At 36.5% G+C, this 26,464-nt stretch overlaps 1 protein-coding gene across 1 annotated transcript in view; it reads left to right on the top strand.

Moving 5' to 3' along the window:
- The window catches only part of LOC122703657 (stonin-1), a 189,291-nt gene that overhangs the window by 98,937 nt on the left and 63,890 nt on the right, over nt 1–26,464 (top strand). Inside the window, exons 9-10 of the mRNA XM_043918064.1 lie at nt 10,007–10,264; nt 10,949–11,038. Coding sequence (XP_043773999.1) covers nt 10,007–10,264; nt 10,949–11,038 — 348 coding nt within the window. The remainder of the gene's footprint in view (nt 1–10,006; nt 10,265–10,948; nt 11,039–26,464) is intronic.

The following is a 26,464-nucleotide window of genomic DNA, read 5'->3' as shown; positions in this document are numbered from 1 at the left end:
GCCCTTCCTGTTTCCTAAAGGTTCTATCCTCAGCTCATTTCTTAGTTCATGTTTTCCGTGGGCAGTCTCATGCAATATCATGGTTTTAACTATGATCTTCTTATTGATAACTGCATTTCCAATCCTGTTATTCTCTTGAGCTTCAGTCTCCGACTCGATGGACATGAGTTTGAGTAAGCTCTGGGAGTTGGTGATGGACAGGGAAGCCTGGCGTGCTGCAGTCCATGGGGTCACAGAGTTGGGACTTGACCGAGTGACTGAACTGAACTGAAAGTATTGAAATCATATAGAGTCTGTTCTCTTTTCATACAGTGGACTCTTAAACAGCACAGGGGTTAGGGACCCTGAGCTCTCTGCAGTGAAAAAATCTACGTATAAGTTTATAGTCAGTCCTCTGTATCCATGAAAGTGAAAGTCGCTCAGTTATGTCTGACTCTACTGGAGTGGGTAGACTTTCCCTTCTCCAGGGGATCTTCCCAACCCAGGGATCGAACCCAGATCTCCCTCATTGCAGGCAGATTCTTTACCAGCTGGGCCACAAGGGAAGCCCTCTGTATCCATGGATTCAACCAATCACAAATCTTGTAGTACATATTTATTGAAAAAGATCCATGTATAATGGACCTGCGCATTTCAAACCTATATTGTTCAAGGTCCACTGTATAACATAAGATTTACCATTTTAACCATTTTTTAGGTGTACAGTTCAGTGGCATTAAGTATGTTACATTGTTGTGCAACCATCACTACTGTGCATCTCTCGAACTTTCTAATCATCCCCCAAATGAAATTCTGTACCCATTAGAAAATAACTTCCCATTACCCCCTCCATTCAGCTACTGGTAACTTCTATTCTACTTTCTGTTTCTATGAATTTGATTACTCTAGGTACCTTGTGAATGGTATCATACAATATTTGTGCTTTTGTGACAGGTTTATTTTACTTAGCACATTTTTAAGGTTCATTCATGTTGTAGCATATATAGGAATTTCATTCCTTTTAAAGACTGAATCGTATGATTTTTGACATCCTTTAAAATCAAGTATTTCTGGACTGTATTCCCTCTTCTCCATCTATTGCCCTAATTGTCTCTCACTTGGGATAATATAGTTTCTAACTAATTACTAGCCTTATGGTCTCTGCGGGTTCTTCTTCCACTCTTCCCAATCCACCCATCCTATAGGTTAAAAGATTCAGGGATGAGAAATATTTTGGATTCCTTTTATATCCCTTAGTAACTATGTGAGTTGGGCAAGTTACTATATCCTCATTTGTAAGTAAAGATAATCGTATCTACCATGGAATTGTGATGGTGGGAAGATTATGTGAGAAAATCAGTGTGAAGTGCTCAGCAGCATACTCCCTAGCACATGGTAAGAACTCATTCACGTTAGCTATGATTTCTGCTCCTCTTGGCTACCACAGATTTACCCAGCATGCAGCCCGCTTGCCATGTTACTGCCTGCCCATCAAGCTGTAGGATGAAATTTAAACTCCTTGTGAAAAAAAATTAATAAAAACCTCAATTAAATACAGTTGGGAGACCTGCAGGGGGCACTCTTCACAGCCAGTGACAATGGCAGAGCCCAGCTAGACGGACCACTCTTGTGTCCTGACAACACCTTAACCAATGAAAAGCCGTGGGATCTTCGTTTACTGTAGCTTTCCCCACTTCCTTCTTTCTATAAGCTTTCTTCCCTCGAGGGGACTTGCACATAGCTTGCCGTGGTTGCACACCCCAAATCTCTGCTGATTCTGAGTAAACCTGTCTATGCTGAGAAATACCTGGCAGTCTCCTTTGATTAGGTCAGCACTCTTAGTGTGGCATACAAGGACCTCCATGTTGTTTTCTGCTGGTTTCTTTCTGACTCTTCCTTCATTTCATACCTACTGCTTTATTGGGAACAACAAGCTGTGAGCAGTTAGCTGTGCTGACTTTGTTGTTTCCTGCCTCTCTTTGGTTTTTCCATCCCCTCGGCTTTGTGTCTGGATTTTTCTCCCACCATCCTTTCTTTTGGTTAATTCCTACTTAGCCATTTGTTACTTTCTCCAGAAATCTTATTTTAATACCTTTCTGTCTACCAACTCCCCTTTTATTATTAATTTGGATGTATCTCTTCTGTGTCATTATAGCCCCTTAAGCATGTATCTGTCATAATGTAGTTAAAAGATATGTTGATATGTCCTCTGTGCACTGAGAGGTATATTTTACTAATATCTGTGTCTGTAGTTGGGATTCTCCAGGCAAGAATACTGCAGTGGGTTGCCATTCCCTCCTCCCGGGGATCTTCCTGACCCAGGGGTGGAGTCCGTGTCTCTTACCTCTCCCGGGCTAGTGCCACTTGGGACACCCATTAGAATTATTGGGACATTAAAAAATTCCACCTCCATTCTGATATTCCTCTAAGATAAATTATTATACTGATGATAGTTATTTGAATTGATGATTTAGTTAATTGAGCATATATTTTTTGAGTCACTATATGATACTTCTAAATGAATACCTCTTAATCAGATTTTAAAACTCAGCAGTGAAAAAAAAAACAACAGAAAAACTCAGCAGTGGCCACAGGACTGGAAAAGGTCAGTTTTCATTCCAGTCCCAAAGAAAGGCAATGCCAAAGAATGTTCAAACTACCGCACAATTGCATTCATCTCACACACTAGCAAAGTAATGCTCAAAATTCTCCAAGCCAGGCTTCAGCAATACATGAACCGAGAACTTCCAGATGTTCAAGCTGATTTAGAAAAGGCAGAGAAACCAGATATCAAACTGCCAACATCGAAAAAGCAAGAGAGTTCCAGAAAAACATCTACTTCTGCTATATTGAGTATGCCAAAGCCATTGTGTGGATCACAACAAACAGTGGAAAATTCTGAAAGAGATGGGAATACCAGACCACCTGACCTGCCTCCTAAGAAATCCATATGCAGGTCAAGAAACAACAGTTAGAACTGGGTGTGGAACAACAGATTGGTTCCAAATTGGGAAAGGAGTACGTCAAGGCTGTATGTATATTGTCACCCTGCTTATTTAACTTATATGCAGAGTACATATGAGAAATGCTGGGCTGGATGAAGCACAAGCTGGAATCAAGATTGCTGGGAGGAATATCAATAACCTCAGATATGCAGATGACACCACCCTTATGGCAGAAAGTGAAGAACTAAAGAGCCTCTTGATGAAAGTGAAAGAGAGTGCAAAAGTTGGCTTAAAGCTCAACATTCAGAAAACTAAGATCATGGCATCAGGTCCCATCACTTCCTGGCAAATAGATGGGGAAACAGTGGAAACAGTGACAGACTACTTTTTGGGCTCCAAAATCACTGCAGGTGGTGGCTGCAGCTGGTGACTGCAGCCATGAAATTGAAAGACGCTTGCTTCTTGGAAGAAAAGTTATAACCAACCTAGATAGCATATTAAAAAGCAGAGACATTTCTTTGCCAACAGAGTTCCGTCTAGTCAAAGCTATGGTTTTTCCAGTAGTCATGTATGGATGTGAGAGTTGGACTATAAAGAAAGCTGAGCACCGAAGAATTGATGCTTTTGAACTGAGGTGTTGGATAAGACTCTTGAGAGTCCCTTGGACTGCAAGGAGATCCAACCAGTCCATCCTAAAGGAAATCAGTCCTGAATATTCATTGGAAGGACTGATGCTGAAGCTTAGACTCCAATACTTTGACCACCTGATGTGAAGAACTGACTCTTTGAAAAGACCCTGATGCTGGGAAAGATTGATGGCGGGAAAAGAAGGGGAAGACAGAGGATGAGATGGTTGGATGGCATCACCAACTCAATGGACATGAGTTTGAGTAAACTCTGGGTTTGGTGATGGACAGGGAAGCTTGGCGTGCTGCACTCATGTGGTTGCAAAGTTGGATACGACTGAGTGACTGAACTGACCTGATGAGATGTTTTTATTTCTTTATAGGAGAAAGCCAATTTAGCAAAATACTGTTTTTTGTATTTGTTAAAATATGTTGAGATATATTTCACCCCAGGTAAGAGTAGAGTGGCATGGGATGATCTTGTACATGGTTAGGTAATAAATAATCATTGTCATTGCTTTATGGGAGATACTTAGATTCAATTTCTGTTAAGAATTAAAGAAGATGTACCCTGCCATTATGATTATTGTTCAATCACTAAGTTGTGTCTGACTCTTTGTGACCCCATGAACTGCAGCACGCCAGGCTTCCCTGTCCTTCACTATCTCCCAAAGTTTGTTCAAATTCATGTCCATTGAGTCAGTGATGCCATCCAACTATCTTATCCTCTGTTGTCCCCTTCTCCTCCCATCTTCAATCTTTCCCAGCATCAGGGTCTTTTCTAATAAGTCGGCTTTTCACATCAGGCAGCCAAAGTATTGGAGTTTGAGCTTCAGCCTCAGTCCTTCCAAAGAATATTCAGGACTGATCTCCTTTAGGATGGACTGGTTGGATCTCCTTGTTGTCCAAGGGGCTCTCAATAGTCTTCTCCAACACCACAGTTCAAAAGCATCAATTCTTTGGCGCTCAGCTTTCTTTATGGTCCAACTCTCGCATTCATACGTGACCGCTGGAAAAACCATAGCTTTGACTAGATGGACCTTTGTCTGCAAAGTAATGTCTCTGCTTTTTAATATGCTGTCTAGGTGGGTTATAACTTTTCTTCCAAGGAGAAAGCATCTTTTAATTTCATGGCTGCAGTCACCATCTGCAGTGATTTTGGAGCCCATGAAAATAAAGTCTTTCACTGTTTCCACTGTCTCCCCATCTATTTGCCATGAAGTGATGGGACCAGATGCCATGATCTTAGTTTTCAGAATGTTGAGTTTTAAGCCAACTTTTTCACTCTCCTCTTTCACCTTCATCAAGAGGCTCTTCAGTTCCTCTTTGCATTTGACTGTAAGGGTGGTGTCATCTGCATATCTGAGGTTATTGATATTTCTCCCAGCAATCTTGTTTCCAGCTTGTGCTTCATCCACCCTGTTGTTGAGTATAGAGTTTTAAAAATATATTCTGTATATGAACTCTGTATCAGATACATAATATGCAGATATTTTCTCCTATTTTGTGGGTTTCCTTTTCACATTGTTGATGGTATCCTTTGATACACAAAAGTTTTAATTTTGATGAAGTCTGTTTTATTTATTTTTTTCTTTTTGCCTGTGCTTTTTGTATCATATCTAAGAAACCATTCCCAAATTCACTGTCATGAAGATCCTCCTCTATGATTTTTTTCCTGAGTCTTGCAGTTTTAGGTCTTATGTTTTAGTTTTTAATCCATTTTGAGTTAATTTTTGTATATGGTGTAAGGTAAGGGTTCAGCTTCATTCCTTTGCATGTAGATATCTACTTTTCTTAGCATTTGTTGAAAAGACTGTTCTTTCCTTGTTTAACAGTCTTGTTATTTTTATTGAAAATCATTTGACCATATATGTGACAGTTTATTTCTGGGTTCCCTGTTCCACTGATCTTTTTTCTCTCTTTCTGCAAATACACTGTTTTGACTACTGTAGTTTTATTTATATTAAGCTTTGAAGTCAGGATATGTGGGACCTCCAGCTTATATCTTCTTTTTCAAGACTGTTTTTGTTTTTCAACATCCTTTGAGATTGCATGTAAATTTCAAGATGGATTATTCCATTTATACCAGAAATGTCATTTGGATTTTGCTAGGGATTGCATTGAATCTTAGATGCCTTTGCATGCATGCTAAGTTACTTCAGTCGTGTCCGACTCTGTGCGACCCCATGGACAGCAGCCCACCAGGTTCCTCTGTCCACGGGATTCTCTAAGCAAGAACAGTGGAGTGGGTTGCCATTTCCTTCTCCGCTTAGATGCCTTTGGGCAGTATCAATATCTTAATATTCAATATTAACTCTTCTAATCCTTGAACGTGAAATTTATTCCCATTTAGTTGTGTCATTTTCAACTTCTTTTGGCAGTGTTTTGTATTTTTTAGTGAACAAGTCATTTTCCTCTTTGGTTATGTTTACTCCTAAGCATTCTATTTGATGGTATTGTAAATGGAATTGCTTGCTTTGTGTTCAGGTTGTTAATGTATAGAAATGCAACTGATTTTCATTTTTTGTTGTATTCTATACCTTTTGCTGAATTTGTTCTAACATTTTGTGTGTGTGTGTGTGTGTGAAACTTTCAGCGTTTTGTACATAATAAGATGTCATCTGCAAACAGAGTCGGTTTTACTTCTTCCTTTTCAATTTGGATGCCTTTTATTTCTTTATCCTGCTTGATTGCCCTAGCTAGGATATATTGAATAGAAGTAGCAAGAGTGGTCAGGGCACCTTGGATGAAAAGGAAGAGCTTTCTTTTCACCATTGTATTAACTGAGGTCTTCTCATAGTTTGCATTTATTACGTTGAGGCAATTTCTTTCTTTTCCTAGTTTGAATTCTTTTAAATTAGGAAAAGGTGTTGAATTCTTCAGATTTTTCTGCATTAATTTAGATGATTGTGTAGTTTTTTCCACCTCTTCACTCTGTTAATGTGTTAATATTAATTAATTTAATTAATATTAATTTTTCACATTTTGAACCACTTTTGCATTTCAGGAATAAATCTGACTTGGCCATGGTGTATGATCCTTTTAATGTGCTATTGCATTTTGTTAGTATTTTGTTGAGGATTTTTATTTTTTATTTTTGGCTGTGCTGTACTACTTGTGGGATCTTAGTTCCCTGACTGGGGATTGAACCTAGCCCTTACAGTGAGAACTCAGAGTCCTAATCACTGGACCATTAGGAAATTCCCTTCTTGAGGATTTTTGAGGATTGAGGTTATATGAATGTTTAGTAGAATTCTTTAGTGAAGCCATCTGGTCCTGGGCATTTCTTTGTTGAGAGATTTTTGATGATTAATTCAATCTCATAATTGGTTATAAGACTGTTTATATTTTCTCTTTCTTCATGATTCAGTCTTGGTAGGTTGTGTGTTTTTAGGAATTAGTTCATTTCATCTAGGATATCCAGCTTGTTGGCATGCAATTAGTCATAGTATTCTCTTATAACTCTTATTATTTCTGTAAAATCAGTAGTAAAATTTCATTACTTCTGATTTTAGTTTTCTTTATCAGTTGAGTCATATATTTGTCAATATTATTGATCTTTTTAAAGAAATAACTCCTGATTTTATTTTCTCTATTGTTTTCCTTTTCTTTATCTCTGCTTTACTTGGTATTATTTCCTCCCTTCTACTAACTTTGGGCTTTATTTGTTCGTCTTTTTCTAGTTCCTTAAGATTATTATTAATAATTTGAGGTCTTTCTTCTTTTTTTAATGCAGACATTTACAGCGGTCAGTTTCCCTCTGAGCACTGTTTTGCAGCACCCCATAGGTTTTGGTGTGTTGTGTTTTCATTTGTCTCAAGATATTTTTAATCTTTTGACAAAATTTTCTGATTCTTTTGATTTCCTCTTTGACCCATTGATTTTTTTTTTTTTAGACTGTTGTTTAACTTCTGTATCTTGTAGATTTTCCGGCTTTCCTTCTGCTTTTGTTTCTGGTTTCATTCCATTGTGATCAAAAAAGATACTTTGTATGATTTCAGTCTTTTTTGTGACCTAACTTACCAGCGTATCCTGGAAAATGTTCTGTGTGAACTTGAGAAAAATGTGTGTCCTGCTGTTTTGCATGTTTTGTTTATGTTTGTTAGGTGCAATTAGTCTGTCATGTGTAAGTTCTTTATTTTCTTATTGATATTCTGTCTTGTGGTTCTGTATTATTGAAAGTGGAGTATTGAGATGTCCTACTATTATTGCAGAGCTATTTCTCCCTTTTTGTTGCATATATTTAGGAGCTCTGATGTTTGGTGCATATAGGTTTGTCACTGTTATATTTCCTTGATGAATTGATCCTTTTATCATAATATAATTTCTTTGTTTTTAACAGTGTTTGGCTTAAAGTCTATTTTGTCTAATGTTGGCATAGTTTCCCCAACCCTTGTGGTTACTATTTGCCTGAAATGTCTTTTTCCATAGTTTTACTTTTGACCTGTGTGTGTCCTTCGATTTAGGGTGAGTCTCTTGTAGACAGCATATTGCTGGGCACTGTTGGTATCCATTCTGCCAAACTGTTACTTTTGATTAGGCAGTTTAATCTACTTACATTTAATCACTGATAGAGGAGGAGTTATTCTTGCTATTTTGTTATTTTCTGTGTGTCTTTTAGCTTTTTTGACCTTCATTTCTTTCCTTACTGTATTCTTTTGTGTGTAGTTGATTTTTTTGTAATGACACATTTTGATTCTTTTCTCATTTCTTTTGTGTGTATTCTATACTTTCTTTGTGGTTAAAGTTGTTAACAGTCTATTTTGAACTGATATCAACTTTAATTTCATGTAAAAACTCTGCTCCTTTTTATTATTTCCTTATTTGCTGTGAGTTGATTTGGTCTTCTCATTGTAGTTTCTTACAGTGGAATTTTAGGTCACTGATTTGAGACTTGTTTCTTTTCTTATATAATCATTTAATGCTATAAAATTCCCTCTAGGCACTGCTTTAGGTTCATCTCAAGTTTTAAAATGTCATGGTTTTGTTTGCATTCAGTTAAAATTATGTTTTAATTTTTCTTGTGACTTATTCTTTGACCCATGGGTATTTAGAAGTGTGTTGTTGAATTTGTAAATATTTGACGATTTTCCAGATCTTTCTATTACTGATTTCTGGTATAATTAATTTTGCTAAGTGAACACATACTTTGTGTGTGTTACATCTGTCAAGATTTGTTTTATGGCCCAGAATATGATACTTCCTGTGAACATTCTGTGTGCTTTTGAAAAGAATGTGCATTCAGCTCTTTGGAAGTAGAGTTTTCTGTAAATGCCAGTTAGGTTATGTTGGTTCATTGTGTTGTTCAGGTTTTCTACATTCTTACTGAATTTCAGGCTACTTTTTAAATTGATTACTATGGAGAGGAATGTTGAATTCTCCAACTATAATTGTGGATTTGTCTGTTAATCTTTTCATTTCTGTCAGTTTCGATTTATATTTTCTTTTAGTGTTTGGCTTATTCTAGTTAGTACAGTCCTTTATATTTTTTATTTATCCATTAAATGTGATGTCAGTTGTCCTTTCTACTTCATTGAATTATTGTTTAAAATAAAAGTTCAAACGTTAGAGGTATTATTTAATTTTAAGTTAGTTTGTATAAAAGCTGATACTTTTTTTTTCTGGGCTTTGTTTTTTAAAAAAATTATTTATTTTAAATGAAACAAAGGTGAATATTTTTAATAATAAAAGGTACAGTTCACCGAGAAGATAGATATCATAAACCATTAGACACCTTAACAACAAAGATACATAAAGCAAATATCAGAAGAAATAGAAGGGAAAAGAAAAAAATATATAATCATAGTGAGACATATGAACATTTCTCTGAGAATGTTTTATCAAATGCATAAAAAAATAAGAATAGGAGCATCTTGAAATGATGTCATTTATAATTTAAATGTAATAGATTTATTTAATTTATATTAATCATATCATACACAAATATATTTAAAATTTTATATCTCATAGGTTGTTATTAGATGTCCATAGGACATTTAGAAAAACTGGCAAAAAGTAGAATTCTTTTTTGTGTATGTGACACATGTTATACATATACACATGTTAATTTTGAAATTATTTTCCATTATAGGTTATTATAAGATATTGACTATAGTTCCCTGTGCTATACAGTAAACCTTTGTTGCTTGTTGCATATCTTTTTTTAATTAGAAATATATAAAAACTGATAAATATTACCTGAAAGCAGACAACCAATTTTTGTCTATGTATGACTGTGAGTTTATTTACAATTTAAATATAAATTTATCCCCATATTACATAGAAATGCTAGCAGTGTACTAAAATTCAAAATTAGGGAACATCACCTGACCAGGGAGAAATATATTTTAAGAAGCCACTTATGAAATGTTTATGTAATTTTATATTTTGCTAATTCAGTGTTTTGTATACTTCCTTTGACTTGAAAAACTTTATTGCATTTCTTTCTATTTTTAGGATTCCAGTTCTCAGATGGATTTAAGCATTCAGGTAGCTGATGATGACATTAATGAGATAATTCAAATAGGTGGAACTGGAGATACATCTTCCAATGATGAAATAGGAAATACAAGAGATGTAGATGAGAATGGATTGCTAGGGATTATTGATGCAGGAGACCTGAAGGTACCTGAAGAAGAAACTGGCAGTGTATCAAATGAAGATTCAAGTGTGAACAGTAGTGATAATGGAGACCTTGAGATAGACCTGGAAGAAGTAAGGATTATTTTTGAGTTGAAAGTTTTAAAAATTTATAGCATTTGTGCTTTAATATACTTTGGAACCAAGAGGAATGACAATTCAGATCAATGCTGTCTTTAGTCTTTAAAGTGAGACTTGTATTTGTACTTGTATTTAAACTTTTGACCGTAAGCTGCAATGTAAATCAGTATTAAGTATTTAGGAATCAGTTACTATATTTGTTAGTCTTAACTAGAGATAATGGGAGTTCGAAGGGATGGGAGTGAAAGTAAAGAAGGCAGCCAGGGTAGAAGCATAATGTATCTGCTCTAGTCCTAATATACGCCGTGAAATTTTTGTGGAATGTGATAATTAAGAAGCATAAGTGTTATTAGCTGTCATTTACGGTGTCCTTACATATGTGCCGGGTACCACACTAAATCTTATTGCCGTTTGTTATTTAACATTGCACTGCCCTGTGGCTCTTACTCCTGTTCTCATTTTGCGAATGAGAAAACTGAGATGTGAGGAGTTTTAATAACTTGTCAAAAAGGTCAGTCTTGTGGTTGCTGAGTGGCCAAACTAGGAGTCAAACTCAGGCTGTTTGACTTTTAAGCACAGTACTATTCTTTGCACTTGGAGAGACAGAATATGTCCCTCTATCTTTAAAAAATTCAAAGTATCATAAAATTCATTAATGTGACTATCTTTCATCTTTAGGACCCTTTAAATTCTGGAGATGATGTTAGTGAGCAGGATGTGCCAGACCTGTTTGACATGGATAATGTAATTGTCTGTCAGTATGATAAGGTACTGTACTCACCTTTTAGACTTTGGATTGATTAATTGCATTTATAGGAGAAAGTAAGCAAAATGATAGGAAATTCTATGATGAGTTTTTATTCAGTTAAATTAATCTCAAACAGATAATTAATTCTATAAATTTGAGGGGTATTTGGGGTCTAACTCTGTGCTGTGTGGTCTCCATGATACCAAAAAGGACTTTAGTCCTTGTCTTAAAGAGCTGACAATCTTATTGAAGCAAGGTGTTTCTGTATGGAATAATAGAATGGCATACAATAAGATGGTAGGTAAATCAAAAGCTAAAGTATGTGACAAATCAAATACTAAAATACATGGCATATAAATCAAATATCAAGATGAGTGGCATGTAAATCAAATGCTAAGATAAGTGGCACAGACAGTTAAGTCCTAGAAGTGGCTAGGAAATGCAAGAAATCATTTGTAGTTCTCCACAAATCCTTCCTGGGTGATGTGGGGCTTTTAAATAGGTCTTGAATGATTTGTGGGATATAGATAAGTGTGGAGAGTAGGCATTCAGGAGAGTAGAATAGCCTGATAAAAGGCAGAGAAATGAATGCATGTAGAATTATAAGGAACAGTGAAGAGACAACTCTGCCTTGAATAAAGTGTTTTCCTTTTGAATATTTTAGGAAATGAGGCTGGGTGGGGGACAGAGGTTGAAGCACATTGGAAAACCCAGAATCCTGGTAGGGAAAATTCAAACTTGATTTGGTGGACATTAGCCCTCTAAGGATGATATTGAGAAAGTTTCAATTGGATTTAAAAACTGGCTTTGTTAATTTGGAAGTGGCAAATAGTAAGAAGAACAGGGATGGTACATAAAGTAACAGAGCCCAGACTAAAGATGGCAGCATAGAACATAGAAGAATTAGAGATTATGATGGAAGAATCACTGGACTTTCATTACTATGTTCAAGAGAAGTGGTGAGAGTGAGCATCTTTGTCTTGTTCTAGATTTTAGCAGGAAGGCTTTCAGCTTTTCACTGTGGAGTATTATATTGGCTGTGGGTTTGTCATAAATAGCTTTCATTATATTGAGATATGTTCCCTCTATACCTCCTTTCATAAGGGTTTTTTTTTTTTAAATCATGAATGGGTGTTGAATTTTATCAGATGCTTTTTCTGCATCTATTGAGAGGATCACATGGTTTTCGTCCTTTCTTTTGTTAATGTGGTATATCATATTGATTGGTGTGTATTGAACCATCCTTGTGCACCTGGGATGAATCCAGCTTGGTTGTGGTGTATGGTCTTTTTTACGTATTATTGGATTTTCTTTGCTAATATTTTGTTGAGAATTTTTGTGTCTGTATTCATCTAAGATATTGGCCTGAAGTTTTCTTTTTTGGTAGTGTCTTTGTCTTGTTTTGTTATCAGGGTGATGGTGGCTTCATAGAATGTTTTGGGGAATATTTCTTTCTTTTCAGTCTTTTGAAAGAGAAGGATGGGTATAAGTTCTTCGTATGTTTGGTAAAATATACAATGAGAAAAAAGTCTCTTCAGCAAGTGGTGCTGGGAAAGTCGGACAGTTGCATGTGTATCAGTGAAGTTAGAACATACCCTCACACCATATACAAAAGTAAATTCAACATGGATTAAAGGCCTAAATATAAGATAAGACACCATTAAACTCCTAGAAGAGAACATAGGCAAAACATTCTCTGACATAAGTTTTCTTAGGTCAGTCTTCCAAGGCAATAGAAATAAAACCAAAAATAAACAAATGGGACCTAGTCAAACTTACAAGGTTTTGCACAGCAAAGGAAACCATGAATAAAATGAAAAGATAAACAACAAGGTCCTACTGTATAGGTCAGGGAACTAGTTTCAATATTCTGTGATAAACCTGAATGGAAAAGAATATAAAAGAGAAGTGTCTGTGTGTGCATACCTGGGTCACTTTGCTGCGCAGCGGAGATTTGCACAACATTGTAAATTACTATACTTCAATAAAAACGTAAAATTAAAGAAAAAAAAAACTGATGAGGGCTTAATTTTCAGAATATCCAAACAGCTCCTACAGCTGAACAACAACAAAACAATGCAATCCAAAGATGGGCAGAAGACCTAAATAGATATTTCTCCAAAGAAGACATGCAGATGGCAGCTAGGCTCCTGAAAAGATGATGAGCATCATTAATTAAATTAGAGAAATGCAAATCAAAGCTATGGTGCGGTACCACCTCACACCAATCAGAATGACCATCATTAAAAAGTCTACAAATAACAGTTGCTGGAGAGGGTGTGGAGAAAAGGGAAACCCTCCTACACTGTTGGTGGGAATGTAAATTGGTATAGCCACTATGGAAAACAGTATGGCAGTTCCTCAAAAAACTAAAATTAGAGTTGCCATATGATTTGGCAATCACACTCTTGGGCACTTATCTGGACAAAACTGTAGTTCGAAAAGATACATGCACCCCAATGTTTATAAAAGCACTGTTTACAATACAATAGCCCAACACATGGAAACAACCTGCATGTGCATCTACAAATGAATGGATAAAGAAGATGTGGTACATACACACAATGGAATAGTACTCAGCCAGAAAAAAGAATGAAATAATGCCATTTGCAGCAACATGGATGGACCTAGAGAGTGTCATACTGAGTGAAGTGAGTCAGACAGAGAAAGAAATACCATATAATACCACTTATGTATGGAATCTAAAATACAACACAAATCAACCTATCTATGAGATGAAAACAGACTCACAGATGTAGAGAACAGACTTGTTGCCAAAGAGTGGCATAGTGGAGGGAAGGATTGGAAGTTTGGGATTAACAGAGATAGAATATTGTACATAGGATGGATAAATGACAAGGTCGTATTGTATAGCGCAGGGAACCATATTCAATATCCCGTGACAAACCATAATGGAAAAGAATATGAAAAAGAATATATATGTGTGTGTGTGTATAAACGGAGTCACTTCACTGTACAGAAGAAATTAGCACAACACTGTAAATGAACTATACTTCAGTAAAATTAAGAAAAAGAAAAAAGAGTCATTGGAATCTAGTGATTAGCTGGATATGAGAGTTGACAAGGGAGAGTTGAAGATGTCCTGTACACTTTACCTGTTTAAAGTGTACAATTCAGTGATTTTTAGTATATTTATGGATATGTGTAGCCATTGTTATTGTTCAGTTGCTCAGTCGTGTCCGACTCTTTGTGACCCCATGGACTGCAGCACATCAGGCTTCCCTGTCCTTCACTGTCTCCCGGAGTTTGCTGAAACCCATGTCCATTGAGTCGATGATGCCATCCAACCTTCTCATCCTCTGTCACCCCCTTCTCCTCCTGCCTTCAATCATTTCCAGCATCAGGGTCTTTTTCAGTGAGTCAGCTCTTTGCATCAGGTGGTTAAAATATTGGAGCTTCAGCATCAGTCCTCCCAATGAACATTCAGGGTTGATTTCCTTTAGGATTGACTGGTTTGATCTTGCTGTCCAAGGGACTTTCAAGAGTTTTCTCTAGCCCCACAGTTTGAAACTGTTAACAGTCAGTTTTAGAAAATTTTCATCACCTGAGAAAGAAAGCCTATTCCCTTTAGTTTTCACTCCCATACTGCTCCATTTCTTCCCATCCTCAGTAGTAAGGCACTATTAATGTACTTTCTGTCACTGTAGATGTCCCTATTCTGGAGTTTTATGTGAAAACAATTTGATAATAGGTGGTATTTTATAGCTGATTTCTTCTACCACACAGTGTTTCAAGATTCATCCATATCATGGCTAGTAACAGTTCTTCATTCCTTTTTATTGATGTATATTAGTTCTTTGAATGGATATACCACAATTTGCTTATCCATTCATCTGCTGAGTGACATTTGAGTTTTTTCTAACTTTTGGCTCTTATGAAGAATTTTGCTATAAATACTCAGGTTTTTTTGTGAATATATATTTTCATTTCTCATGGTATACACCTAGGAGTAGAATTCCTGGGTCTTACAGTAATAATTTAAGGCACTATCAGACTATTTTCCAGGATGGCTGTACTGTTTTTTCATTCCTGTCGGTAGTGTATGAGGGCTTAGATTGCTTCACATTCTCACTAATGCTTGTTATCTGACTTTTTGACTCTAGCCATCCTAGTGAGTATAAAGTGGTATCTCGTGGTTTTGAGTTGCATTTCCCTGATGACTAATGCATATTTACACCTTTGACTTTTTTTCAGTAACAATTTCAATATACTCAGGTCAAACAGAAGATGATATTTTGAATTGCTGTAAAAATAAATCCTTTTCTCTAAAAATAGGATCTTCTCTCCTATAACATTTTATATAGATAGAAAATGGGAATTTATATGCTAGTAAACATAAACATAAGAAGGAAGAGGTAATAGAAAAGAAACTGGTCTTGGTTTGAAACTTTGTTTAGATTCTCATAAATAGTGTATTGCATTCTATAAACAGTGTTTTGCATTATATAAGGCACTAGATTATGTTTGCATTCCATAGAGTCACGAATAGTCTTCTAGACCATTATGGATATAGTATCCTTAGTGGTACTGCACTGGGGAAAATAGCTTGCAGTTAATTAACACAGTGCTTTATATGTTTCAAAGTATTTTTGAAAAATATTTATTTGTCTGCTTCAGGTTTTGGTTGTGGCTTGCAGGATTTCTCTGCATCATGTGCGATCTTTTGTTGTGGTGTATGGACTCCGCAGTTGTCGTACTGGGTTAGTTGCTCCGTAGCAGGTATAATCTTAGTTCCCCAACCAAGGATTGAACCCATGTCCCCTGCACTGCAAGGCAGATTCTTAACCACTAACCCACCAGGGAAGTCCCCAGAGTATTTTCTTATACATTGTCTTTTGCTTCTCACAGCAACCTGTGGGGTAGATAGAAAGAGTGGTGTCTGATATTTAGTGTTACCAGGTGGCACAGTGGTAAAGAAGGCTCCTGCCAGTGCAGAAGATGCAGGTTTGATCCCTGGGTCAGGAAGATCCCCTGGAGTAGGAAACTGCAACTTGGTCCGGTATTCTTTCCTGAAGAATTCCATGGACAGAGGAGCCTGGCAGGCTACATAGTCCATGGAATTGCAAAGTCGGACACGACTGAGGATGTAGCATGTTAATAAATCTAGTTGTCTGAGGGCACTCTAACTAGTGAATATTTTAAGAACAATATAAAAGCAGGACATTGGGGAACTACTGAAAAGTTTTTGAAAAGGAAGTGAGAAAGTCAGAAGATAGCTAGCAAAGAGAATGTATCTGCAATCAAAGTGGGGTGGGAGGAACCATTGTTTTAGTGAATTTTTATAAAAAAATAACTTGCAAATTCTGGTTACTAGTTGTCTTATTTGAAGAAGTATTGAATGTAACCAATCTCAAGTAAATTGAAAAACTTCAGTAATAGTCTCCTAAGAGCTTCACTGCTTAGTGTGTTTTGAAGGCCAGTAGTATTTCCCCTGGGAGAGTGTTAAAAATAAGGAATTTTGAGTCTTATCCTAGAGTACTGGATCAAAATGTGCATTTTAACAAGACTCCCAGGTGATTTTCATGCTCATTAAACTTTGAGAAGAGCTGGGTTTTTTGTTTGCTTTTCAGTATATTTTATCTGACTTTGATTATCATATGAGATTTAACTTTAAAATTTATAAGCTAACAGTCAAGGGAGAAACTTTGAGATTAAGATGTGCCGTGAAAAAGGGTTAAATAAAGGTCACTGATAAACATTCTGAGTGAGAGTTATGGACATACTATTTCAGAGGCAGAGAGAATGTATAAGATTAATATAAAGATTAAAATAAGATATTAGAGGGAAGATTAATGGTAAAATGAAACATTTTACTATAGTTAGGATTGTTCTGTGCTATAAATAGAATACTATTTATAGTGGAATATGAAACTATTTAAATATGTTCCATTTTAATTTAACAGTTTAGTGACTTTGTCCCTTAGATGCTAGTATTACAGTGGCTAATTACTAGGTGTGTAGCACAGTATCTTTCTCTCGCTTTTGTTTTTTGAATAGATATTGCATACACATTATTGCATACACTATAAAGGGTATACCATAAAGACTCTGTCCTTCACCATCTGCTCTTCCTACCAGTAGCTCCCTGTGACTGCCTTCAGTGCAAATCAGTAACCAGTTACCTTAATTTCTTTATATATTTAGTCTCTTTGTTCAAGTAGAGCCTAAAGGGGTAGCATAGACAACACTATATTTTGCACCTTGTCTTTTAAGAGATTAACAATATATCTTAGAAATCTTTGTCCAGATATTTTTATAACTGTGTAATATTCCATTGTGGAATTATTAAAATTTATTTAACTCATCTCTTATTTGAGCTATTTTTCAGTTGTTATTGAATGACCATGTACATAAAACATTTCATATATGGGTAGTTTTATCTATTAAATAAATCTCTATACGTGGAATTACTGGGTTAAAGGGCAAATATACTTGGTTAGATATTGCCAGAACGCTCTCCTGGAGGTTATTCCAGTATATATGCCTGAGAGTCCTCCTTTTTCTACAGCTTTGCCAATGGAGTGTAATGAGACATTTGGATATTTACTCTTATGAAAGGTGTAAAATGATACTTTGGTGACATTTTTCACTTTTTGTGTGTTATGAACCGTTTGTATTTAATTTTATGTGAAATGCTTGTTCATAACTTTTGTCTGTTTTATTTTTATTTATTATAGTTGGAGGATAATTGCTTTCCAATGTTGTGTTGGTTTCTGTTGTACAACAGCGTGAATCAGCCATAAGTACACACGTATACCCTCTCTCTTGAGCCTCCGTTCCCCCTTTTATGTTGTCATAAAGCACCGAGCTGACCTCCCTGTGTGATACAGCAAACTCCCATTAGGTGTCTATTTTACATATGGTAATGTGTATATTTCAGTGCTACTCTCTCAATTTGTCCCACCCTCTATGTTTTAAAAAATTGAATTATTAGTTAGTTTATTGATTCCTAAGAGTTCTGTATTAGTTTAGGAGAGATTAACTCTTGGTGTGTGCAAAAATACTTTTTCCTCAGTTATTTGCTTTCAATGCTTTTTCTTCCTTTCATGCAGATGTTGAATTTGTCAATCTTTATTTTTATGGCTTCTGAATTTTGAGTCATGAATAGAAAGTTCTTTTTTACCTCAGGATTTTAAAGGGATTCACCCATGTTTTCTTCTAGTATTTCTTTGGTTTCTTTTAAAAAATGTAAGTCTTGATTGATGGAGCCATTTTTCTTGGTGTGACAGGTGATTATAAATTTTTTCCCAGATGGCTACCCAGTTTTCTTAATATTGCTTATTGATAAGTCTATTTTGTCTCTGCTTAAAAGAGAATGATTTCTTTATCATCTACTGAAGTTCAATATTTTGAATTTATTTTTTGATTTTCTGTTTTGTCTCATTGGGTTGTCCATTAACCTCTGCTACATTGCTTCAATTATTTTGAGGTTTTTAATATCTTTATTTTTTAAAAATTTATTTATTTTAATTGGGGGCTAATTACTTTACAGTATTGTAGTGGTTTTTGCCACACATTGACATGAATCAGCCATGGGAGTACCTGTTCCCCATCCTGAATCCCCCTCCCACCTCCCTCCCCATCCCATCCCTCAGGGTCATCTCAGTGCACCAGCCCTGAACACCCTGTCTCATGCATCGAACCTGGACTGACGATCTGTTTCACAGTTGATAATATACATGTTTCAGTGCTATTCTCTCAAATCATCCCACCCTCGCCCTCTCGCACAGAGTCCAAAAGACTGTTCCATGCATCTGTGTCTCTTTTGCTATCTCGCATATAGGGTCATCGTTACCATCTTTCTAAATTCCATATATATGCGTTAATTTACTGTATTGGTGTTTTTCTTTCTGACTTACTTCACTCTGTATAATAGGCTCCACTTTCATCCACCTCATTAGAACTGATTCAAATGTATTCTTTTTAATGGCTGAGTAATATTCAGTTGTGTATATGTACCACAGCTTTAATGTCTTGTAGGGCTGGTATTTCTTCATATTCTTTTCCAGAGTTTTCCTGGACATTCTTGTTTATTTCTCTGTATTGACTTAAAAATCAGCTTCTCTGGTTGAAAAAAAAACAAACAAAAACCTGTTGATATTTTCACTGAGATCACATTAATAGAGTTTGGTATTTTAGTAATATTAAGGAGGAGTGGGTTGCAGTTTTGGATGCGATGTCCAGGGGAGGCTTCACTGACAACGTGATAGGGTAAAGATCAAAAGAATGTTAGAGAATGAGCCATGAGGATATTTGGATAGAATCATTTCAGACAGAGGGAACAATAAATACATAAGTCCTGAGGTAGAAGAATACCTGTGTGTTCAGGGAACAGTGAGGGGGAAAACATGACGTTATAGACCATTTTAAGGACTTTATTTTTGAATGAGAAGTCATTGGAGAGTTGGAGCATAGAAATGGTATCTGATTTATGTTTTTAACAGGGCCACTCTGGCTACCATGATTAGAGTAGACATAGTGGGGGACAAGGGTGAAAATAGGGAAACTAGTCATGGAACATATCAGTCCAGGTGAGAGAGGATGGCAGCTGAAACAAGAGTGATAGTCGTGGAGGTGGTAGAAGTGGTTGGAATATGAATGTGGCTTGTAGGTAGAACTAACATTTACTGATGGATCTGGATATGAGGCGTGAGTAAGAGGTGTAAAGATTATCTCCAAGATTTCTTGCCTGAATAAGAATGAGTGGCCATTCCCCACTGAGATGGGGAAGACTGTGAAGTTCAGAGAAGAATATATATCAGTGTCCTTGTTTTAAACTTGCTTGAGATGTTTATTGGACATTCAGGAAGATGTGTTGAAGCAGTTGAATGAGAATCAGAGTTTTAAGGGAGACATATGAGCTGGGGATGTAAATTTTGGGAGTCATAGTTGATATTTAAAACCATGAGATTAGATAAGATCACCAAGAGAGTGATATGAACAGGGAGAAGAGTCCTGGTACACTCTAAAGGTGAGATGAGGGAGAGAAGGAGAAATTGGTACAGACAGCAAAGGAGTGGTCAAAGAAATGGAATAGAAAGAAGTGGAAAACCAGGAATGTTCTGGAAGCCAAATGAGGAAAATATTTCAAAAAGGAGAATGTATTTAATGGTGCTGGTAGTCGAGTATTTGTAAAATTTATTCCTAACTATGCTATGTCTTTTTTTGCTATGGGAAACAGGCTCTTTCTTCATAGCTTATAACTGTTGCTTGTATATGTGGAAGCTATGAATATCTTTATATTAATTTTGTACCAATACTGAATTCTTGTTTAGTCATTTTTAATTGATTATCTTAGATTTTTTCAGATATCCAGTCATTGCATCTGCAAATTTATTTCATCTTTTCCAGTTTTTTTAATCTCTAGTTCTTTCTTATCTAATTATGTTGTTTAGTACCAATTGTACTTTCCTTTTGTACAACTATTTTTTTCATTCTTGATATTAACTGCATCCCTTCTATTCCTTTGCAGATATAGTGACCTCTGCTGTTCTTGAGCAATCCAGGCATGCCCCTCTCAGGACTTCTGTTCTCTTTGCCTATAATGCTCTCTAGTCAACATATTCTTTTTCAGTCTTTGCCCAAATGTTACCTCAAGCTTCCACTAATGCTTCTACTTAAAATTGTAACCCCACCTCTGTGTTTGTGACACTCTTTTTTCCTGATCTATTTTTCATAACACTTCCCAGGTGGTGCTAGTGGTAAAGAACCTGCTTGTCAATGCAGGAGACATAAGAGACGTGGGTTCGATCCCTAGTTGGGAAGATCCCCAGGAGGAGGGCGTGGCAACCCACTCCAATATTCTTGCCTGAAGAATCCCATGGACAGAGGAACCTGGCAGGCTACAGCCCATAGGGTCATAGAGAGTCAGATGTGACTGAAGCAACTTAGCTTGCATGCACACCACTTTTTAATAGTCTGTGGAGTTTATGGTTTTATTGGCTTTGTTTCTCCCATCCTTAGTAAAATGTAAACTCTTCAAAGACAGGACTTTTTTTCTTGTTCTAAAAAAAAATTATAAATTTTCCTTTTTAAAAAACTAATAAATCTCCAGTGCTTAAAGCAATACCTGATACATAGGAACTCAGCAAATATTTGCTGAATGAATGAATAAACTATCCTAAAGAGATTTTATTTATAAAGAACTCCCTGGTGGTTCAATACTTAAGAATTTGCCTTCCAATGCAGGGGATGTGGGTTCTATCCCTGGTCAGGGAACTAAGATCCCACATGCTGTGGAGCAGCTAAGCCCACACATCACAACTAGAGAGCCCACATGCCACAACTGTTGAAACCCACAACTGCTAAGCCTGGGAGCCACAACAGGAGAATTCCTGCACCACAACAAAGGATCCTGCATGACACAATAAAGATCCTGCATGCCACAGCTAAGGCCCAAGGCAACCAAATAAATAAGTAAATAAATAAATATTAAAAAAAAAAAAAGGACTCCAATTTAGGGTCAGAATAATCCCATGGATGTGCAAAGAAATGTAAACAATCCTTTAACTTCTTAATTTGATTAATTTAGACTATTTTTCTCCCTCCAGATTCATCGAAGCAAGGACAAATGGAAATTCTATCTGAAAGATGGTGTTATGTGTTTTGGAGGGAGAGACTATGTATTTGCAAAAGCCATTGGTAATGCAGAGTGGTAAAACTTATGAGCTCAGTACATCATAAACATCAGAGGGACTATATCACATATTGTTCACTGTATGGAATTTAATAAAATTGTAATTCAGATGCAGATACAAATATACAATATTACATTTCTTTCATTTTATATTTCACACTGTTTAACAGGTTTTTATTTTTTAACCCTCATTGTCTGTACCATTACAAAGCACAGATGTATTAGGTGTGATGTAGCATGAAGAAATTTCATATTTCTTTAATTCTAAAGTAAAATTAAAATCAGACTCCAGTTCTCCATCATGGCAAAGTCAGTATCAGTTATGAGACTGGGGCTGGTGTTCCTCCCACCGCTCAGCAAACCATGTTACAAAAGATCCTGGAGAGTCTTGTGAGTACCTAGATATTCAGGAAGGCGTCTCTAGGTAAAACTAGTCTACATTTGTCGCTAACAGTATGCTGATTGTGCAAGCCCAGATGGCTCCTTGGAGACAGATGCCTCAGTTGAGCCTACACTAGAACATGAAAATCTTTGTCAATGCCAGGATCCCTAGAGCCAAGGATTAGCCTCTGGGTTTATCTTGTGGCCAGACCATTCTTCTTTGTACCTGATATTTCCCTGGGGAATTATAGGGAGTGAGTTAGGTTCCCATTTTAATTCTTAGGACTTCATGTTTCTGTCTTCTTCCCTCATCTCTAATTTTTTTCTACTTTTCTTACAGTGGAAGACTCCTTTGCAAAGTCTTATAACATCAAACATACTGTCTCTCTTCATTTTTCCTAACAGGGAATTCCCTTATTGAGTTTAGGCTTTCTAAATCAAAAGTCAAGAAGAGAAGTTCTCTTCAGGAACCTTCTATTTTGGTGAGACAATCTCATTTGAAAACAGAAGACCTGGATAATTCTTAAAATCAGAGAGCGGGAACAAAATAGCTCTCATTTTCTTAACACCAATGAAAACAGAGCAAATTAATATTTCAGTAAACTATTCTGTAATATTCTCTTCCTTAGTAATATGTTCAAATTCCTTAAAGGAAACTTTTCCCCATCATACTGCTTCTTCTAGTGGATGGAGAGTGTGTGTGTGTGTGTGTGTGTGTGTGTGTGTGTGTGTGTGTGTGTGTGTGTGTGTGTGTGTGTGTGTGTGTGTGTGTGTGTGTGTGTGTGTGTGTGTGTGTGTGTGTGTCACTCAGTCGTGTCTGACTCTTTGCAGTCCTATGGACTGCCATATATTTGGACATGGGAGACTGCCAGGCTCCTCTGTCTATGGAATTCTCCAGGCAAGAATACTGGAGTGGGTAGCCATTCTTTCTCCAGATGATCTTCCTGACTCAGGGATTGAACCCAGGTCTCCTGCACTGCAGGCAGATTCTTTACTGTCTGAGCCACCGGAGAATAAGTCTAGGATCCCTACTTTTGGCCCTGAGTAGTGTTCTCCCCTACGGCTTCCCTGGTGGCTCAGCTGGTAAAGAATCCGCCTGCAGTGAGGGAGATCTGGGCTGGGAAGATCCTCTGGGGAAGGAAAAGGCTACCTTCTCCGGTATTCTGGCCTGGAGAATTCCATGGACTGTATAGTCCATAGCATCGCAAAGAGTCGGACACGACTGAGTGACTTTCACTGACTCACTAGTATTCTCCAGGACAGTAATTCTTTCACAAAAAGAAGTTCTGAGGTGGAATGGGTGAAAAGCTCCTAGAAGATTAGATTCCTGTATCTGGCTGGTCACAGGGTGAATTCCCGATCTCTTTTTCAGAGGCGTCCCTACTTAATTTATTCCAGTGCTTGTTCTCTTCTACCCAAGTGACTCAGCTACTGTTAGGTCTTTCGAGATATTTGGATAAATCTCATCTGGACTGTGGACGACATGAGTGGGGCACTGTCTTTGGCCTCAAGTTGGCAGCTGCATGAGGATTCAGTTAGTGCTAGTTGGGTAGGCTGATGCCTTCTTCGTCCTCAGGCTCACTGTCCTTTTCACCACCACCTCTGCTATTTCACATCCTGCTCTGGCTCCTGAGAACTTCCAGGAGCTATGGGTTCGCTTCATGGATGCTTCCTACCAGGGAATGTTCATCTTTTCCCTTCATTGATGTTATCCACCAGGAAATGTTCATCTTTTCTACATGGAAAGCAAAAAGAGGGCATTTATTCTCTGTGTCATTTCTGAAATGTGCTCCCCCACCCCACCCAGTGTTGAGGAGGACACTTTCTAGACTTCAGGTGCTTTCAGCCACCCTGTATTAAGTGCTGAATTTATCAACAAGGTGTGTTCACTTGGAAATTGGGCTTTAATGTGTTGGTTTAAGTGTTTGGGAGAGGTGATAATAGTTGTTTCTGAAATTCCTTTCCTCTTTTCCGTGGTGAATTTTAAATTCTCACTTTGCTTCAGTGATTTTTTTTTTTTAAACTATATTACAAATACCACTATGTTGTCCTCTTTATTTATGGGGTACATTTTATCAGAGAAAAAAGTCATTGTCTCATTTGTGTCTTTGCATGCCCTCATGCTCTGATTCTTTTAAAATGTAAAAACATCCATTTAAAATAGACTTAACACAAAACAAGCTCCATTCCTTTGCACGATAGTATAAATGATGATAGTTTGGGTAGTGAATGCACAGAGAACCAAGAGTCCCCAAATTATTGTGGACCTAGATGCCCTTCTATCAGTCTCAAATAGTACTAGAAAAGAATCCTGAGTCTTGAAAAGTTGTGTAAATTAATGGTTTAAAAGTTATTTTGGCCAGTGCCATACTAAGAAATGGGCTTCCCTGGTGGCTCAGATGGTAAAGAATCCGCCTGCAATGCAGGAGACTGGGTTTGATCCCTGGGTTGGGAAGATCCCCTGGAGGAGGGCGTGGCAACCCACTCCAGTATTCCTGCCTGGAGAATCCCCGTGGACAGAGGATCCTGGTGGGCTACAGTCCATGGGGTTGCAAAGAGTTGGACACGACTTTGAGTGACTAAGCACACACTAAGAAGTAAATTTGAACAACCAGTGTGTGTTTGCATGTACATAGATACATACAGTACAGATAAAAGTATCAGAAAGTCATATTTGCTTTTAACATGATAGCCTCCTATCTTTGATTCTATTCTGTTCATTAGAAAAAAATTTTTGATGGTATTGGCCCTATAAGTTGGTTTCACTACCTACTGATGGGTCATATTAAAAAAATAATTTTTTTTTAACCCATGTGTTAAAGATAAAATGAAACAAATATTAATCTATTTTGAAAAAGAAAATTATTCTTTAAGTCCTGTAAGTTGTGAGTGTATCTGAGACTTGGCTTTAATATGGTATTGCTTTTAGGAACCTCTTTATCATGTCCACGCTTAACATTTCTTGTTGCATATTTTAACAAAGTGTCATAAAGTGAGTTATATATTCTTGTAAATACAATACCCTGGCAAAAACCATCCTACACCCTTTTATAGGTGGTGAATGTGTCCCTAGTAAAGAGGTTACAGTTTATTGTGGTATGTGAAATTCACGTATCATGTATAGTAATTCCTAACCCAGACTTTTTCTCATGCATGCATCGCATAGGGCTTTTTTTTTTCCAACATACTTTTCACCTCTCCCTGTCGACTGCGAAGATCTTGAGTTTGCATAGTTAGTCTCTTAGGGACTGACCAGCTGACCTTGCCTGGATTACCTTCTTTACCTGTTTCATTCAATGTGCTATAATATGTGTAAAAAAATCATCTGTATAGCTCAGACTTCATAGGGCAATGAGATGCCAGTTCTGGCTGAGGAACTCAGTTGAAGTCATTTAAGTTGTGTAGCAAAACTAGTAACTTTAGAATGAATAGCAGTGGTTAAGTGGGTGGTGAGAAGAGGAATTTAATGGGGGAATTTATTTAGACTTTTGTTAGTAGGTTAGTACAGTGCTGTTTGTTTGTAAATATACTATGAGCTAGTTGGAAATTTTATAATTTGTAACTAGACAGCTAAATTATAAATAGGAAGCTCATGGTAGTAACTCTTAGGAAGTAACTTGATATTAATAAAAATATTGTACATTAGGAAAAGATTTTTTCAAGTTGTGAACATGTTTATTGAACTCTTTGTGGCATGAAGATTCTTAATTTGTATGTGAACTTAATACATTTTTGAAAAAACTAAAACCAGGCCCGTTATCGCAAATGTTATAACTTTTGGACAAAATGCCTTTTAAAAATATTTTGTAAGTTTAGATGAATTACTCCAAATTGATTAAATCTTTTTAGTCATTCTGCAGCATACATCAAACATGGTAATAAAAAAACAAAAATGCAAGATATAAATTTCTTGAGCATTCGATGTTTTATGTATGAGAGATTATGTAGATTAGGAACATACATTTTCTATGAGACCATCTCATAAGGAAAATGCTCCTTAACAAGGATTGTTTTATATTTCAGTTATAAAAGTGAATTGGTTAAAAATATTAATTGCCTTACATGTAAGACTAGGATAGATATAGTGGGAGAAGCAAAGAAGTAGGTGAGAAATTACTAAAAGAATTTATAATGTGTGTGAAATAAGAGATATACATGTAAGATAATATCATCAGTGTAGAACAAAAAAGAAGTGATACAGATGATAGGTGCTAAAGAAGTTTAAAGAGATAAACCATTGTGGACTACATATTTATTATTTATGCCTTGCTCTATTTGAAGTAAAGACAGTGTCTTGACTTTAGTGGATTGGGGAGGGAATTTTGAATTTTTGGTAGGTATATAATAAGATGAGATAGGATTTTAGGAAGGTTAATCAGTGGTGGAAGAAATTTTCTTTGGAAGGAAA

Source organism: Cervus elaphus, chromosome 11 (assembly GCF_910594005.1).
Source record: "Cervus elaphus chromosome 11, mCerEla1.1, whole genome shotgun sequence".
Lineage (NCBI taxonomy): Eukaryota > Metazoa > Chordata > Mammalia > Artiodactyla > Cervidae > Cervus > Cervus elaphus.
The sequence above is the reverse complement of the archived record's forward strand: the minus strand, read 5'-3'. Positions and strand labels throughout refer to the sequence as shown.